At 48.8% G+C, this 18,370-nt stretch overlaps 2 protein-coding genes across 2 annotated transcripts; one reads left to right on the forward strand and one right to left on the reverse strand.

Moving 5' to 3' along the window:
• Positions 1–11,144: 11,144 nt before the first annotated feature.
• On the reverse strand, positions 11,145–12,696 carry Fgf21 (fibroblast growth factor 21). The gene is made up of 3 exons (NM_130752.2): positions 12,286–12,696; positions 12,085–12,188; positions 11,145–11,564 (listed from the first exon to the last, which is right to left on the reverse strand). Exons 1-3 carry the CDS (start codon positions 12,521–12,523, stop codon positions 11,280–11,282), a joined length of 627 nt encoding a protein of 208 aa, NP_570108.1. The 5' UTR covers positions 12,524–12,696; the 3' UTR covers positions 11,145–11,279.
• Positions 12,697–14,718: 2,022 nt separating this feature from the next.
• Fut1 (fucosyltransferase 1) lies at positions 14,719–18,137 on the forward strand. Its single transcript, NM_031236.2, has 2 exons — positions 14,719–15,197; positions 15,898–18,137. The coding sequence occupies exon 2, from the start codon at positions 15,900–15,902 to the stop codon at positions 17,028–17,030; it is 1,131 nt and encodes a 376-aa protein (NP_112515.1). The 5' UTR covers positions 14,719–15,197; positions 15,898–15,899; the 3' UTR covers positions 17,031–18,137.
• The last annotated feature ends 233 nt before the right edge of the window (positions 18,138–18,370 follow it).

Here is an 18,370-nt window from a genome sequence, read left to right on the forward strand (position 1 = left end):
AAAACGGCTGAGTTATATAGTGAACAGGCTGGGTGAAAGTTGTGGAAGCCCCTGGGAGGGAGAAATTTAGGGTATGAAGGGGAGAATAGCTGGGAGGAGCTACAGGTACTGAGGGATGCTGGGAGAACTGGCCAGCATCCACTTTAATATGTTAACAGGTACCTAAGTCAGCCATTGTCCTGGGTTTCTGATTTATCTTTATTAAAAAGATTTATTTTTATTAAAAGGTATCTTTAGTAAAAAGCTTACTGATTTATCTTTATTAAAACGATTTTTTAAAAGACATTTTGTGTGTCTGTGTGGGTGTGTGCACGTAAGTACAGGCACATTCTGAAGCTTCAGGAAGGCAACAGATCCCCCCAGGACCTGGAGTTCCGGGCAGTTGTGAGCAGCCAGATCTGGCTTCTAGGAACTGAACTCAGGTCCTCTGCAAGAGCAACAAGTGCTCTTAGCTCTCCAGCTCCTCACCGACCTCTGGCCCACTAGTGGAGTCCCCCCAAACCCCACCCCACCATGCTGTTAATGCACAGACTCTCATTGGGTCGGAGGTCAACATAGACTGAGAAATGTTTACAATAGACACAAAAGCATTTCCAAAGCAGAGAGTGAAGTGTGCAGTAGAGTGTCCTGGCCCACAGGAACATCAATGGAGACCCTGGAGAGGGGAGTGGGATGGATGGGACAAGAGACACGAGAAATGGAGACAAGACAGTATTCTGATCAAGTCTCATTTAATCAAGCAAAAAGCACTTGCTTATAAGCAGAAATATCTCACAACACAAACTGGTAGTCACATCAGAAACCAATGGCATAAATTTTGATTTCCCAAAAACTTCTTACGTACAATAAACTTCAATTTCCTGAAGTTTCTAACTAACAATAGAGTGAAACTCATTCTTGTGGAGAAGCAAGCTACAAGGAAGTCCCCAGTATTCTTGGCTGGTGCTAACCCCCATGTATGCTACTAGGAAATGAGGGCCCGTGGAGTGGAAAACACCTAGTTCAGGCAAAGAAAGGTATAAGCAGTCTGGGTGGCCCCGGACAGTAGAGCAGGTTCTTTTTGGTTGAATAATCTTTTGATTTCCAAATAGGTATCAAATGTTTGTTTTTATCAGTGTTTCTTTTTTTTATTTTTTTAAAAGATTTTATTTATTGTATATGAGTACACGGTAGCTATCTTCAGACACACCAGAAGAGGACATCAGATCTCATTACAGATGGTTGTAAGCCACCATGTGGTTGCTGGGATTTGAACTCAGGACCTCAGGAAGAGCAGTCGGTGCTCTTAACCACTAAGCCATCCCTCCAGCCCTTTATCATCGTTTTTTATCTCACCTTCTTGGGAGGTTAGGCAGGGAAGATTTGGAATCAAGGCAGGCCTGTGCTCCAGAGTCAAGGTCAGCCTGGGTACCTTAGTGAAACTTTGTTTCAAAACAGAAGTAGGATGTAGCTGGGGTTGTGGCTCAGTCACTCAGAGCAACAACCTCACTGTGGGTTTTCTTCAAGACAAGATCTTATATGTCATCCTGACTATCCTGGAACTCATTATGTAGACCAGGCTGGCCTTGAACTCACAGAGATCTGCCTGTCTCTGCCTCCCAAGGGCTGAGATTTTTTTTTTTTTAAAGGCTCTGTGTTTTTTAGTGTCTGATTTCTCCATCCTCATTTAGAGAGTGTTTGGGCCGGGGGAGAAAGCTCAGTGGTTAAGAAATCAGTTTGCATTGTAGAGTAGAGGACTTGAGATCAGGTCTCAGCACCCACATCAGGCTGTTCTGGTATCTCAGGCTTTTGCAGTACTTGTGCTCATCTACGTAGCGCTCCGACCCCATGAATACTATGCCCAATTAAAAATAAAGATTTACGTACTTTTATTTTATGTGCATTGTTGTTTTGCCTGTATGTACGTCTGTGTGAGGTGTTGGAACCCCTGGAGCTGAAGTTATAGACAGCTGTGAGTCACCACATGGTTGCTGGGAATTGAGCTCGGGTCCTCTGGAAGAGCTGCCAGTGCTCTTAACCACTGAGCCATCTCTCCAGCCCACCCCCACCCCCTCAAATTTTTCTTTCTTAAAACCAAACCACAGACACCTCGCCATGCTCTAAAGATTCCTTCCACACTTCCTCGACTCAGGTTGGTGTCAAAGGCAGCACCTCTGGTGCCACACGTAGTGCGTAGGACAGGCAGTGGCTGGCCACTCCGGCAGCTGTGCAGACACCACGTGGGCGTGCAGAGGCTGGGATGTGTCCCGAAATGTTTTATGCAAAAGGTCCTCAAGAGTGTGTCTCACAGTTGGTAGCCCTGCAAGCGTCCAGAAGGAGAACCCCAAGAGCACACTGTCTGTAGATGCCCTTCCAGAGCCTTCTCTGCCTCGCTGGTGTCGGTATTAAAGACAATGTTTCCGGTCTGGGAATGTGGCTCAGTTTGGTGCAGTGTTTGTCTAGCGTGCATGGAGAACTAGATCCATCTCCATCACTGCTAAAACCTGATGTGGTGACTTAATCCTGTCATCTGAGCGCTGGGGTGGCGGGAAAGGTTAAAAGGTCATTCTTGGATATACAGTGAGTCCCGAGCCAACCCGTGTGGATCAGTTACCCTTTCGATTGCTGAGGCAAAAGCAGCCCAGTGGGAAAAGGATTTATTTTAGCTGACAGTTCAAAGTCCAATGATAGTCCATCATTACAGACGGGTCCCAGAGAAGGAGACTGAAGCAGCCATCACCACATCCCCGGTCAGGAAGAGGAGGGCGGTGGACGCCGGTGTTCAGATATTCTGCTTCTGGTTCAGTATCCGGGGACAGGGATTGGTGCTGCTCATTTTAGTCGGAGTCTTCCTACTTCAGTTAACCTAATCAGAATATAGTCCTTCATGGCCATAAACTATTAAGTTTATTAAGTTATCTTCAGACGTGTTATGTAGCAAATTCCCCAGAGTTAAAACATTCCATATTGAAGCCAAGTGTGGTGACACACAGTTAATTCCAGCAACTCAGGACGCAGAGGATCTCTGAGTTTGAGGCCAGCCTGATCTACAGAGTGAGTTCCAGGACAGCTGGCGCTACACAGAGAAACCCTGTCTTGAAAAGATGGCCTAGCAGTTAAGAGCACTGGCTGCTTTTTCAAATGACCTGGGTTCAATCCCCAGCACCCACATGGCGTTTCACAACTGTCTGTAACTCCAGTACCAGGGAATCTGGCTCTTTTACAAGACATATATGCAAGCAAAACATCAATACATATAAATAAATAAAAATAATAAAATTAAATGGGGTTGGGGATTTAGCTCAGTGGTAGAGCGCTTGCCTAGCAAGCGCAAGGCCCTGGGTTCAGTCCCCAGCTCCGAAAAAAAGAATTAAAAAAAATTTAAATAAAATCACTAACAAAAAAGGAAAAAAAAAGACAACAAAATTTTCATCTTGAAAGGAAAACAGTAAGACTCATAAACTTCAAAGGGAGGCTTCTTAAGATTCAGAGAAAAAAAAACCCAACAACTCAAAAGGCTCAGGAAGTACTTGAAACTGACCAAATTCACTACCCACTTCCCCCCCCCCCAGACTTATATAAGCAGTAATGGTTGCTTCACCCCAGATTCTCTCACTGGTGGATTCTAAGAAGGAACCCTACCCCTGAGGCATACCCCCAGGTTCTCTTTTGTAGATATTTGGATCTGTCTGTTACTACCCTGGCCACTGACCCCTTCTTCTGCCTCACATGTACTCACATGTGGGCCTACCACACACACACACACACACACACACACACACACACACACACACACACAAATAAGATAGTATAACAAATCACAGGGGCATATTATACTTCTAGTCCTAGCACTCAGATCACTGAGACAGGGGGATAACTAATTTTAGGCTAACATTCATAGCAAAGGCCTAGTGAAATGTCATAGTACAGCACTTGGGAAAGTATGGTCACCCAAGCTTGACCCTGGAATCTAGTGAAGCTGAGAACTAGCTCTGTAAAGATGTCTTCTGACCTCCCCACTTGTGCCATGGTGCACACACATACACACACACACACAAACAGCCCTGCTGGTCTAAGATTTACTATGTAGACTAGGCTGGCTTCAAACACACAGAGATCCACTTGCCTCTCTCTCTTCCAGCTGGAACTAACAGTGTGCACCCCCACCCCACGCTCAGCTCTTGTGTCCTATTTTCTTTATTCCCCACTCTGGAGCGCTGGTGACACCGCCTCCATATACATGGTGTATAAATAGTTCTTGAACTTGTTTAGGGAAAAACGTCTGTGTGCGTCGGGTGCATTTTATTCCAACTTGCTTTAGAGTTCTAAGAAAAGTTTATGTAGTGCACTATAAAGAGACCAGTGGCCAGAAATCAAACTCCCACTGTGCGATTTTCCCCGTCAGCACCTTTCCTGTTGCTGAACCTCTCAGCCCCAGCCCATTAGCTGTATGCCTGTGGAGACCTTAAAGCACAATATACATCACTTACTCAGCAATATCTACATAGTGGAGTCTGTACTCTGAGTGTTTACTCAGAGGAGGACAATGTGCGCTTCTATACCAACCACCATCTTTTCTCTCTGGATCTCGATACATGAACCTTAAGCTCAAAGGCCTGCTCAGGTCTCCAGGTATGTGTGGTCTCGGTATTCCTTCATAGTCAGAGACTTCCTTCACCGCAACAGAATCGCCAGAGTGACATTTCGCTTATCTTGGGACACAGTAAACCTCTGCATCCATTCCTCCCAGCCAAATTTGACTTCGTCATAAGATTTGGTAGGCTGGAGAGATGGCTCAGTGGTTAAGAGCACTGACTGCTCTTCCAGAGGTCCTGAGTTCAAATCCCAGCAACCACATGGTGGCTCACAGCCATCTGTATGTAATGAGATCTGATGCCCTCTTCTGGTGTGTCTGAAGATAGCTACAGTGTACACATATAAATAAAATAATTCTTTAAAAAAAAAAAAGATTTGGTGACAGCTGCCCATGTTCTCTTCCATCGTTACTCTTTTCCTTTCCCAAAATCACATAGATGTGAAGACCAGGCAGCCCGGAACTGCACACATCATGTGGAAGGTGATTTTTGGATTCATGAATACGTTCCTCCTGCGTCACCTCACACCAGAGTGAGGCTGTGAGTGCTGGGTGTCCAGACATCATATGAATATGACAAGGGAACAGAGTTCACACATATGTGAGATATTAATGTATATGTATAAACAACTGTATTTGTTTTCCATTTCTATGATAAAATACCATTACCAAAAACAACCTGGGGTTGAAAGAATTTATTTTGGCTTACTGTTCCAGAAGGATGAGGTACATCATGTTAAGGAAGGCCTCCACATGTAGTTAGCTGAGAGAGAGATAGGGATGGGGAGAGAGAGGAGGGAGACGGGGAGACAGGGAGGGAGAGGGAGGGAGGGAGATATGAAGGGAGAGAGAGGGAGGGAGAGAGCAAGAAGGAGGAGGACAGGGAGACAGAGAGAGGGAGGGAGAGAGAGAGAGGGAAGAAGGGAGTGAGTGAGGGAGGGAGAGGGAGGAAGAGGGAGAAGGAAAATATGGAGGGAGAGAGAGAGAGGGGGAGAGCGAGAAGGAGGGGGACAGGGAGACAGGGAGAGAGAGAGAGGGAGAGAGAGGGGAAGAGAGGGAGAGAGAAGGAAAGGGAGGAAGAGAAAGAGGGAAGGAGGAAGAGGAAAAGGGAGGGAGGAAGAGAAAGAGGGAGGGAGGGAGGGAGGGAGAGAGAGAGAGAGAGAGAGAGAGAGAGAGAGAGAGAGAGAGAGAGAGAACAGGAAGTAGTGGAGGTATAAACTCAAAACCTGTACCAGGGACATACAAAAATGCTCTGTTTCCTAAAGGCTCACACACCCTTCCTAAATAGGAACACCAGTGAACTGGAAGCCAAGAGTTCAAACACATGATTATATACAAACAATTCTCTTTCAAACCACCACAGCATTCATACTGCTTGCTTTTGTTTTTGTGTTTGTTGGGATTGAAAATCAAGCCCTTGGGGTTGGGGATTTGGCTCAGTGGCAGAGCGCTTGCCTAGGAAGCGCAAGGCCCTGGGTTCGGTCCCCAGCTCCGAAAAAAAGAACCAAAAAAAAAAAAAAAAAAGAAAATCAAGCCCTTAAACCCCCAACTACTGAGCAATGTCCTAGCCCCTTATTTGCAGCTTTTTAGCACTGATGGACACCCCCAGATCCCAACTTGGGGTGAGTATTCTAGGCAGGGACCCTACTTCTGAGCTACAGCCCCAGGCCCATATGTTTTATAAATCTGCACATAACTTTGCCACCTAATTTATTATAAACAGAAATGAATACTGAGACCACACTCCTTGTTGCTGTCAGCTTGTTAGATAGGCAAAGATCCCAAACTTCTTAGGACATGATTTGTTTGGAAATGAGTGCTTGGATGGCAGATAAGAGTGCTGAAAATTGGGGTTGGGGATTTAGCTCAGTGGTAGAGCGCTTGCCTAGCAAGCGCAAGGCCCTAGGTTCGGTCCCCAGCTCCAAAAAAAAAGAAAAGAAAAAAAAAGAGTGCTGAAAATTAATTTAGCCTTTGTCCCAGCTAACCCATGTACAGAGTTCTCTCTCTCTCTCTCTCTCTCTCTCTCTCTCTCTCTCTCTCTCTCTCTTTCTTTTCCCAGTCCTGGGATTAAAGACATGTGCCACTATGACACACAGTAAATATTGTATATTTATTCATTGTAGTATTTTGTGGTAGGACAAGAGATGGAAATAGAGCAAGTAGAAATCAGAGGAAACGGGTGCATCCAATTATGATGTGTGTAACTAACAAAATCAATATTAAGGTCAGGTCCAGGACACGGCAATAAGGGGAGATAAACACAACATGGCCGCATGGCTTGTGGGAGCCGGCTGGTTCTTTCGTTCCTTGCTTGCTTGGTCTTGATAAGTCATCCAGGCTGACCTCCAGTAGGATGCTTTCAGGTCAGCCTCCAGGCCCACCCAAAAGGATCCAGTCATAAAGCCCTGATACATGACAAAGCAGCTGATCTGAACCTGAGACCAGCTCTGTATGATACTATGTAACACAAGGAGCTGTATTGAAATGATTGGATAAAGTGAGCATATTCAAAAGGCAAATTTGTGTGGACCTCCTAATTGCTCAGTGCCTCACAGACCCTGAAGACCTCCAACTGTTTCAAGGACCCAGAGAGTGGTAGAGTCTGGTGAGCCGGCTTCTTAGTTCAGTCGGCTACCTTATCTTGGTCTCATGTGGTCCAAGAGTTACAGAGCTTGCCACAGTCTCTTTTGTCCTGAAGATGTAGTTTAAGTGATAGAGTATTCGTCTGTCATGTGTGAAACCCTCCGTTCCTTCTCCAGCACTATAGAAACCCTGTGTTATGCACACCTGTCTCAGTATTTACATTTTGGGCACAGGACGCTCTGGAATTTAAGGCCATCCTCAGCTATATAACAAGTTCAAGGTTAGCCTGGGCTGCATGAGTCCTTGCCTCAAAAAAAAAAAAAAAAACAAACAAAAAAAAAAACAAAAAACAAAAAAAAAACCAGTAAAAAATAAATAAAATAAAAAGAGCAGGGCTAAGTGGTGCACAGCACTTGCTACACTTTCCAGGGAGTGTGCCTCCATGAGTCTGCATCCAGAAATTTCTACCTCAGTCCAGTTCCCCACCAGTGTCCCAATCCCCGGTAGCTTTGTTTTTAGGAGATCTGATACCCTTTTCTGGCCTCAGAGGTACCTGTACAAATGAGTACAAAGCCAAATAAAGACACACACATGGGGTTGGGGATTTAGCTCAGTGGTAGAGCACTTGCCTAGCAAGCGCAAGGCCCTGGGTTTGGTCCCCAGCTCCGAAAAAAAAGAAAAAAAGAGAGAGAGAGAGAGAGACTGGAGAGATGGCTCAGTGGTTAAGAGCACTGACTGCTCTTCCAGAGGTCCTGAGTTCAAATCCCAGCAACTACATGGTGGCTCACAACCATCTGTAATGAGATCTGGTGCCCTCTTCTGGTGTGTCTGATGACAGCTACAGCATATATATATATATATATATATATATATATATATATATATATATATATATTTTTTTTTTTTTTTTTTTTGAGCTGAGGACCGAACCCAGGGCCTTGTGCTTGCTAGGCAAGGGCTCTACCACTGAGCTAAATCCCCCAACCCCAGCGTACTCATATATAATAAATAAATAAATCTTTAAAAAAAACAACTTTTCAAAAAACATTAAAAGACATCCCGGGGCTGGTGATAGGGCTCAGTGGGAAGAGGCACTTGCTGCTAAGCCTGACAAACTGAATTTGATCATCGGGACTCACGGTAGAAGGAGAGGGCTGACTCCTCCGAGTTGTCCTCTGACCTTTAAATATACACTGTGAAAGAACATGGCACTCTCTTCCCAAGGTTGGCCCTGAATTTACACAGCAGAGGATGACCATGAATTCATGGACCTTTTACCTTGTGTCCGCCTATCAGAAGCCACCACTCCCAGTTTAAGTAGCACTAAAGACACTCAGCTCATACTAGGTGAGCACTTCAGACTGAGCCAAGTCCCGGCCTAGAAGACTCTTGATTATACTTACAATGTTCAAATATTTGAAGAAAATAAAAATTGTGAAATTCTTGCCTGGCTATTTTTGGATGTGGAAGTTTGGCAGTGGACTGTTAACGGAAAAGTTAATTCTTTAAAAATTAATTGATCATTAACAAAAACCCAAATAGTCATGCCTTTTTCTTGTCTACACAGAAAACATTAGTCAGATGTGAAAAAGTTTCACCACAATCTTTCCAACAAACGGTGCTGGGAAAACTGGCCCGGAAGCTGAAGGAGTGCATTGCAAACTGAGTTTCCATTTTCCAAATGGGCCAATTTCTTGCCTTCCGTGGTGGCACACGTATCTGTAACCTTAGCACTCTAAAGCACTGAGGCAGGAGGATTTCTGTGAGTTTAAGACTTGCTTGGGCTATTTGAAAGTTCTGAAGATGGGAGGTTTGTCCACCTGTAATCCCAGCACTCAGGAGGCTGAGGCAGGGGGATCTAGGGTTCCAGGCAGTGAACCACACACTGAGAACCTTTCTCACAGCCAAATAAAGAGTTAGATTACACAACAATTTAGTTAGATTACACGGAATTCACTCCGTGTTTCTGAGTGAGTACACTTGCGGTTAGCATGGTAAATTTAATGTGAAGTGTTAGGGGTTTTTTTTTTTTGTTGTTGTTTTTTGTTTTGTTTTGGATACAGATCTTACTATGTAGCACGGTAGCACTGTGCAACCTGGAATTCAGTATGTAGACCAGGATGGACTCAAGTTCACGGCGACATAACTGTCTCTACCTCCTGAGTGCTGGGATTAAGATCATGCACCACCATGCCCAGGTATGTGAAGTGCATTTAATCACAACCTTAAGAAAATCTCCCAGGATAGTTTAATCGTTCTTTTCGTGCCACTGTTGGGTTCTATTGGGTCCACAGCCTCACCATGGGGTGAGGATTATACCCTTGCTTGTCTGTGCACCAGTTGTTACGTGACACATGGCTGCCTGCCCGCCACTGTATTTTCTTTTTCTTTCTTCTTTTTTTTTTTTTTCGGAGCTGGGGACCGAACCCAGGGCCACTGTATTTTTATGACACTGTCGTATTGTCTATGTACTTATGTACTTATTTTTTTTTATGACATCACACGAAGCTCAGTCAAGACTGGGGGGGGGGGAGAGAAAAGCCTAACGGTCCAAGTTTATTATTTCATTCACTGAAGAGGCAGAGGCAGGATGGTCACAAGCTCAAGGCTAGCTTGGTGAGATTGTCTCAAAATAAAAAGCAAAACCAGAAAGCTGAGGTGTGACAGAACAGTAGAGTCCCAGTGAGGGGCAGGGGTGTAGCCCATCGGTACATCCCCTGCCTAGAACCCCCCAGTGAGGGGCTGGGGGCGTGGCTCAGTGGTAGAGCACATGCCTAGAATTCCCCCAGTGAGGGGCTGGGAGTGTGGCTCAGTGGTAGAGCCCCTGCCTAGAATCCTCCAGTGAGGGGCTGGGGGCGTGGCTCAGTGGTAGAGCCCCTGCCTAGAATCCTCCAGTGAGGGGATGGGGTGTGGCTCAGTGGTAGAGCCTCTGCCTAGAATCCCCCAGTGAGGGGCTGGGGGCGTGGCTCAGTGGTAGAGCCCCTGCCTAGAATCCCCCAGTGAGGGGCTGGGGGCGTGGCTCAGTGGTAGAGCCCCTGCCTAGAATCCCCCAGTGAGGGGCTGGATGCAGTGCAGTGATTGAGCCCTTTCAGGAACAGGGCCCATGGTTCCATTCTTAGTACTGGAAACAAAAAAGGGATGTGTCCCTTTAAAAAGATATATTACTTTCTTAATTGGATGGGAAAAAAAAGAGGAAAGGAATGTGAAGGTCCTGGGTATGATAGAGGAGGGTGTGTGTGTGTGTGTGTGTGTGTGTGTGTGTATGTGTGTGTGAGTGTGTGTGTGTGTGTGTGTGTATGTAGGGGCATTTGGGAGAGTTCAGAGTGAATGTGACCAGAACAGACTGAGCTGTGCATGCGAGGAGAAGGGGAGGGGAAAGGGGAGGGGTACCAGGTGTAGCAGTCGGGAGGCCAAAGGGACAGAGAGCGGGTAACCACGATTGTTGGATTGGATAGGGAAGAGCAGCAGAGCCCCTGGGTTTGAGAGTCAGGGCCGAGTTCAGGGTATGCCAGCCAGGAGGACCCTGTAACAGTTAAGGACTGAGGGATGCTGGGAGAAAACCTGGTGGCCAGGTCCTCTTTGATATGTCAAATAGGGCCCTCAGCAGCTTGTCCCAGGGTTGACAGCTCCTAGAGATGCAACTTTATCTAGAAATAGGAGTCAGGCGTGGTGTTGCACACTACTAATTCCAGCACCAGGGAGGCAGAGGCAAGCAGATGAATGTGATTTCCAAGCCAGCCTGGTCTACAAAGGTACAAGCTATCTGGGGCTACATAGTGAGACCCTGTATCAAAACAAAACGAAGCAAAACAAACAAACAAACAAACAAACAAACAAACAAAAAACCCCACCAGAACAGAACAGTTTCCAAACACTAAACAACCTGTGGTTCCAGGGATGCTTTATCAGAGCCCAAAATGATGGACAGTGGGGAATGGCAGGTTAAGGGAGGGTCTCAGGTTCAAACACAGGAAACATATTTCCGTTCTTAACAAACAAAATTTTCTTTCAGACTCTTTATTATTCCAAGTAAGAAAAAAAACTTTAAAATAAATAAATAAGATAAATACCCATAATAAATAAGAGGAAACCTAAAGAGAAACATGCCTAGAATCGGGAAGATTCAAGATGCATAGCTGGGGCTTCGGCCTTGCAAAGGCTCTACCATGCTCAGGGGGTCGGAGGAACCCACATCTGGGGGCTCTGGGGGAAGGACTCCTGGTTGCTCTTGGGGCTCGTGGGGCAGGCCTGGCATGGGCAGGAAGCGCACAGGTCCCCGGGTTGCTGGATCCTGGGAGTCCTTCTGGGGCAGACGCAGGGGCAGGCCATGGGCCTCAGACTGGTACACATTGTATCCGTCCTTAAGCAGCAGCTCTCTGAAACTGCAGGCCTCAGGATCAAAGTGAGGCTGAGGGGCAGAGAAAACACTCAGAGACAGGCAGTACATTTCTATTTGCCAACCCCTGACTGAATGGTTTCCTCCTCCAGATTCAGGTCCAGCCTCAGCCTCTTCTCTCAGACCCAGGATCAAGCCCCAGCCTCCTCCCTCAGGCCTGGAGTCCAGACCCGGACCAATTCCATTCACATCAGAAGTTCAAGCCCCAACCCTCTCTATCTGCAGAGGAGCAGGTTCAGGCCCAGCCTCCTCCCTCATTTTTTCTCTGCTTAGGTTGGCATTCTGCCATTCATGTCATTTATTGGTCCTGGGTACCAGAGTGTCTCACTGTCATCAGGAACAGAACTTGTGAGAGGTTAGGTCAGGTACAGGGTTACAGTCCTGACACTTGGTCTCTCTGAGGACCAGTTTGCCCTTCATATATGTCAAGACTTATAGCCAGTGTTCTCTTGCAAACAGACAATGGGCCCATAGCCAAGGGGGAATGCGTTACACATACACCTCTGAGAAAGGACCACAGAAAGAGACTCACCGATCCATAGAGAGTTCCATCTGGTTGTTGGCAAAGAAACCTAGAGGCTTTGACACCCAGGATTTGAATGACCCCTGGCTTCAAGGCTTTGAGCTCCAGGAGACCTGTGAGGCAAAACAAAGACACTCAGGGTCTGTCCACAGCGGCGAGAACCCAGAAGTCTAGCCCTCTCGCCTCCGTGAGGCCCTGTCCCATACTCACTTTCTGGACTGCGGTGTGCTGTGCCCACCACTGTTCCGTCCTCCCTGATCTCCAGGTGGGCTTCGGTGTCCTGGTCGTCATCTGTGTAGAGATACCTCTGTCGGACTTGACCCCCAAACTGGAGGAGGGGGCTGGAGTCAGAGATGGGGTATGCCTCGCACACCCCCAGCAGGAAGACAGGCAGCAGGAGACAGACCCACAGTCCCGGGGCCCCAACTCTAGATTTCATCCAGTCCATCAATGCCGCGCTCTGTGAGAACCCCTGGCCAGCGTCTGAGAAGGCGAGTCAGCTGGAATTGGCTTCTGACTCCGGTGGCCCAGCAGAACAGGTTCAGGTTCAGACTGGGGCTCAGGCAAAGTGAATGCCTGTTTCTCCTGCGTTGAATGCCCAGCTGACAAGACACTAAGGCTGTCTAGTGAACGCAGAAATACCAGAATTTATACCCAGACAGGCCCGCCCACGTGCCCTCCCCACTCCTGACGCGTGATATTTGACACACTTGGCAGGGACCTGAATTCCACCGTGGCCAGGGCGGCCTGGACGAATGATGCAATGGGGGGGTCTTTCCAACAGGGGTCTGAGGGAAAAGGGCTAGGCATAGATCCCTGGGTTTGGGGAAAGAGTGCTGGGGGGTCTGTACTCCTAAATCTAAGGGAGGAGTCTGGGGTCTGTGCTCCTTGGTCTGAGGGAGGAAGGTTGGAGTCTGGAGGAGGCTGGGATCTTCACCTCAGCATCTGAGGGGAGGAAAGATGGGATTTTGGGGTCTTGGATCTAAGGAAGGGTACTTGTCTGCACTCCTGAGTCTGAGGGAGGAGGCTGGGGTCTGCATTCCTGGGTCTGAGGGAGGTAGCTAGGGTCTGCACTCCTGGGTCTGAGGGAGGAGGCATAGTCTACACCCCTGGGTCTGAGGGAGGTGGCTAGGGTCTGCACTCCTGGATCTGAGGAAGGAGGCTAAAGTCTATACTCTTGGATCTGAGGAAGGAGGCTGAAGTCTATACTCCTGGGCCTGAAGGTGGCTGGGGTCTTCACTCCTGGATCTGAGGGAGGAGGCTGGGTTCTGTACTCCTGGGTCTGAGGGAGGTAGCTGAAGTCTACATTCCTGGGTCTGAAGGTAGCTGGGGTCTGCACTCTTAGATCTGAGGAAGGAGGCTAAAGTCTATACTCCTGGGTCTGAAAGTGGCTGGGGTCTGCACTCCTGGGTGTAAGGGAGGAGGCTGGGGTCTGTACTCCTGGATCTGAGGGAGGAAGCTGGGGTCTGCATTCCTGGGTCTGAGGGAAGAAGCTGGGTCTGCACTCCTGGGTCTGAGGGAGGAAGCCGGGGTCGGTACTCCTGGATCTGAGGGAGGTGGCTGGGGTCTGCACTCCTGGGTCTGAAGGTGGCTGGGGTCTGCACTCCTGGGTCTGAGGGAGGAGGCTGGGGTCTGGCTCTTGGGTACTATGAAGGAACCAGGGGCCTCAGACTTTCTGTGTAAGCAACGGAGCTTGTGTAGTTCATCCTTTTTGAATTTCAAGGTTCAAGGTGCTTTGGGGATCTGAGGCTTTCTTTAATCATCAGGAGAGCTGCATCAGCCTCCTGTAAGAGGAGTCCTCAGCTCAGCAGGTGGAAGCCTCCCAGCTGGCCACAGGCCAGTCACCCTCACCAACCCCTGTTTAGCATTCAGGTCCTGTGCTCAGCTGCTGTCCTCCCTGATGCAATCCTATTGCTTCTTTCACCAGACACTGTCCTGCACAGGTGCTCCCCAGATGCCTTGGGGGATGGGTAGGATCAGGTTCTGTGAGGGGGAAGAGCTGGATGGTTGCTTGCAGGCAAAGGCATGCTGGGGCAGATTGCTGGGTCTGTAGGAGAAACCCTGAGCAAGGACTCTTGGGAGTGAGACAGGAGGCTGGGCACTGACTCCTAAGCCCCAGGGAGCATCTAGGGGAGGAGACTGGAGAATGGACCTTTAGGTGTGAGGTGGCCATGGGACTCCGCAGCGTGAAGAAATGATCTAATCTTGGGCCAACCCAATGGAACTTCTGAGTTTTTGTAAGGTGTCAAGGCGAGGTTGCAGGCCCGACTCTGCAATTAATTAAAGGGCTCAAGACAACGGGAGGGCCTTTGTCCCTAGCTTCACTAGATGCCTGTCTAAAAAGAATGTTGAACAACTTTTTCTCTCCTTTTGGCCAGAAAAAGCTACCTGCTGTGTTTGCCAGTCTAGAAAGTAACAGCTGGACCCCAGACTTTAGAATTACCACAATGGACGGACTTGGAGCATAGACAGTGTGTGGAGTGTGATATGTAGGCGGCTACAAGTAGAGGCTCAGACTTGGGTTGTGGCAGCTGGCAAACAGGTTCTCCATCCTCCTGGGGAGGTGCGGCGGGCGGGGTTGGAAGAAGGAGCAGGTGCCCAGGCTTCGCTCCGTTGGGGCGTGGCTACTCCCAGAGCATCCAGCTAAGGGAAGCAGAAGTCCCGGCACCGGAGAGGGAAACGCACATGGGACCTGAGCTCCTGGCTTCAGCCTTGCCGCCCGGGCGCTAGTCCCCTGGTCCATACAGAGGATACGGCAGCTTCTGGATACGAACTGGGTTGTCCATCGTGGAGTCAGAGAACCCAGAAGAAGAGACAGGGCCGCAGCGCCCATCCACCTGGGCGGAGGAGAGGGCGCAGGGCCAGGTAGGATGCGGCTCCGCCTCCTGCTACCAGCCCTACCCGAAGGGCGGAGGCTGTGCACCTTGGAACCCTGCCTCTCCCTCTCTCTCTCCCCACGGGTCTCTGAGCCCCAGCCTTCAGTCAGTTTCAGGAAGGAAGCTTGAAGCGGAGGGCTACGGAGCCAGGGCTCCCCACCTCCAAGCGCGGCCGATGAAGGCTACATTTTGGAACTGGAAGCTCAGACAAAAAGAATTCGTTTGCACCACCAGCAAGAAGCTCAGGTTAGTTGGCACTGGGGATGTCATCCCCCCAGGGATGACGAGAGTATCCAGGCCCCTCTAACCCTAACCCCCGTCTTCCTCAAAACATGGAAGCTACCCCAAACCTCTCCCCATTAAGAGTCCCTTCCCTCCTGACAGAGCAAGGATCTCAGGAAACTAAACCAGCTCATGGAAAGTTAAAAGATCCATAGGCCTCTTTCCGGGATGCGGCTTTTGTGAGCTCTCATCTGTGCTTGCAGGAGGCTTTTTAACTATGTAGCTGCCTTGGAGTCATCCAAGCTTTTGTAAGTGACCCCTCAATAGGTTCACCAAGCCAGACATGGGTTGAATCATTCTTTAGTATGTAACTGGTCCCTCTGTGGGGTAGACAGATGTTTGTTCCCGTCTCACGGGAAAAGTTTTACGACATCCAGGGCCTTGGTTTGACGGTTCTAACGTCCCTCCTCTTTACCTGGGCTTCCCCTGGCTCCCAACTACTGCCTGGGAGGCCGAATGTACCCTTAACATAGAGGTGCACCCCAGAAGCCTGAGGTGTGAGGTTCCCAGAAGGCCTCCAGATCTCCCTGTCTTGCAGCCGCTCATTTGCATAGCTCCTGACCCCACTGTAGTTTCTAGAGCTTGAGGAGTCCCAGACTAGGAGTCCCAGACTCGGTGGCTCATACCGCGCGTGCGCCTACTAACTCACCTCTCCTCCCCGTAGCTATGTGGACTCCCAGCCGGAAGCAGCTCTGCCTGGCATTTCTGTCGGTCTGTGTGCTCTCTGCCGGCTCCTTCTTCTTCCACCTGAATGGAGGAAACTTCTTTCAAAATGCTCTAACTTTCTCTGTCCTGTGTCCAGACTATCACCTGCTGAAGTCCCCAGTGGCCATGGTATGCCTACCTTATCCGTCGAACGCATCCAGTGGCTCCCCTTCCTGTCCCGAGCAGTCCTTGCTCTCTGGGACTTGGACAATCACCCCCGGAGGCAGGTTTGGTAACCAGATGGGACAGTATGCCACATTGCTGGCCCTAGCCCAGCTCAATGGCCGCCGGGCTTTCATCCAGCCTGAGATGCATACCACCCTGGCCCCTGTGTTCCGAATCTCCCTGCCAGTGCTGGACCCTGAGGTGGACAGTCTCACGCCTTGGCAGCACTTAGTCCTACATGACTGGATGTCAGAGGAGTACTCCCACCTGGAGGACCCGTTTCTCAAGCTGTCTGGTTTCCCCTGCTCTTGGACCTTTTTCCATCACCTCCGGGAACAGATTCGCCGGGAATTCACCCTGCATGACCACCTACGGGAAGACGCACAGCGCCTGTTGAGTGGGCTCCGGATAGGCCCTGCAGGCATCCGTCCTCGTACCTATGTGGGTGTTCACGTGCGTCGTGGAGACTATTTGGAGGTGATGCCTAACCGCTGGAAGGGAGTGGTGGGTGACCGAGCTTACCTCCAGAAAGCCATGGACTGGTTCCGGGCCCGGCACAAAGACCCCATCTTTGTGGTCACCAGCAATGGCATGAGATGGTGTTTGGAGAACATTGACACATCCCACGGTGATGTGGTCTTCGCTGGCAATGGACAGGAGGGTACGCCGGGGAAGGACTTCGCACTGCTCACCCAGTGTAATCACACCATCATGACTATTGGGACCTTTGGCTTCTGGGCTGCCTACCTGGCTGGTGGAGACACTGTCTACCTTGCTAACTTCACCCTTCCAGATTCAGAGTTTCTGAAGATCTTCAGGCCTAAGGCTGCCTTCCTGCCCGAGTGGGTGGGCATTAACGCAGACTTGTCCCCGCTGCAGGCTCAGTTTGACCCCTGGGAGACAGACAGTCTTTTTAGACTGGCTTGACTCATCAAGGGTCAGCCATCTGTGTCTCTCTGCTTTGGAGTATGTCTGCCATCATCCTGGAGCTGGGGGCACTCATGGCTGGACTTGCAGATGAGCCTTTTGGAGTGCTGGAGTGCTTTACAGACATTTCAACAGGGTAGCATTTTCTGACGGCAGGGGAAGCCCAAGTCAGCACTGTAAGTCACAGTCTCTTCTGACTTTCCTGGCTCACCTTAGAATCTCTGGACAGCTGCTTCTGGGTTAGGGAGGCTAAAGAAAATCCAGACTTACCAGCTGGGCCTCCTGAATTCTTGGAGTCCTTCTAGAATGTTCCTGAGAGCCTGGTCTGGTCCCCATGCAGCACCCTGCAGGGCCCTTCCAAGACTCTAGACAGTGAAGAATTTAATGACGGTGGATGGAAAAGCTCAGTGCCACCTCCTGCTGGAAACACGGAGTGATGCAAACCTTTCAGGAGCCAGATTCTTGTTAGGGAGATGAGAATAATTTGAGCACATATGAAGTCTGTCCAACTCCTTGGCCCCAGAGAAACTTCAAAGACTTTTATTTAGGGTGGGCTAAAAGTGGGCTAGAGGAGAGAACCGCTGTTGAAATGCTCCTTAAGGAGCAATGTTTAAGGTGCTCTTTAAAAAAAAAATTCTAGAAACTTTTTTAAAAAAGAGAGCTTAAAAGTTAAAGAATTATACAAATTAGTCCTGAATTTAGGATCGAGAAGGTTTCTTCTTCTGAAGATGCTATAAGGGATCTGGGATCTGTGTTCTGGAGGTAACCAGGCCTCCAGAAAAGAAGGGTATACCCCTGGGCTCACAAAATCTTAAATCCGGCTTTGAGAAGGTCAAGGGTGAAGGATCAGAAGGTGTTCCAGAACTGTGAGCTCAGCCTAAGTCCCTATAAAACACGGGCTGGAAGCAAAGATGGGACATTTGGCTGACATCAGGTATACTTGATGCTTTTTCAAGAACGGAGAAAGTTTCCTCAGATAGCATTTAATCTAATTGTATTCCCTTCCAAGACCAACTTCTATTCTTCTCAGGGAGTTTCTGTGCCTTTCCCCCAACTTGGCCTGTACAAGCTAGAGAAGGGGGCTGTGAATTAAAGGGCCACATCGCCAATACATGTATCTGATGTTTTTTGGAGCTGACCGTGTAATGCATGTGTGAGTGTGCAACACAATAAAACTGTGTGTGTGTGTGAGTGTGTGTGTGTGTGTCTACCGGGGACATTCATGTTCATGACTCACGGATACAGTAGCTAGTCAGATCTGGTAACCCTTTCTGCAGGACTTGTGGTTCACTTTCCTTTCTCTGAAAACTTCGGTACTGGTCACCAGACCTGTCCTATGT

The sequence above is a fragment of the Rattus norvegicus genome, chromosome 1 (genome assembly GCF_036323735.1).
Source record: "Rattus norvegicus strain BN/NHsdMcwi chromosome 1, GRCr8, whole genome shotgun sequence".
In the NCBI taxonomy this organism is placed as follows: domain Eukaryota; kingdom Metazoa; phylum Chordata; class Mammalia; order Rodentia; family Muridae; genus Rattus; species Rattus norvegicus.

Bases quoted from the DNA above. Each gene is read 5' to 3' on its own strand.
- Fgf21 (NM_130752.2), bottom strand. From the start codon at position 12,523: ATGGACTGGATGAAATCTAGAGTTGGGGCCCCGGGACTGTGGGTCTGT. The intron at 12,189-12,285 runs GTGAGTATGGGA...TTTGCCTCACAG, and splicing joins AGCACACCGCAGTCCAGAAA to GTCTCCTGGAGCTCAAAGCC. The intron at 11,565-12,084 runs GTGAGTCTCTTT...TCTGCCCCTCAG, and splicing joins ATGGAACTCTCTATGGATCG to CCTCACTTTGATCCTGAGGC.
- Fut1 (NM_031236.2), top strand. From the start codon at position 15,900: ATGTGGACTCCCAGCCGGAAGCAGCTCTGCCTGGCATTTCTGTCGGTC.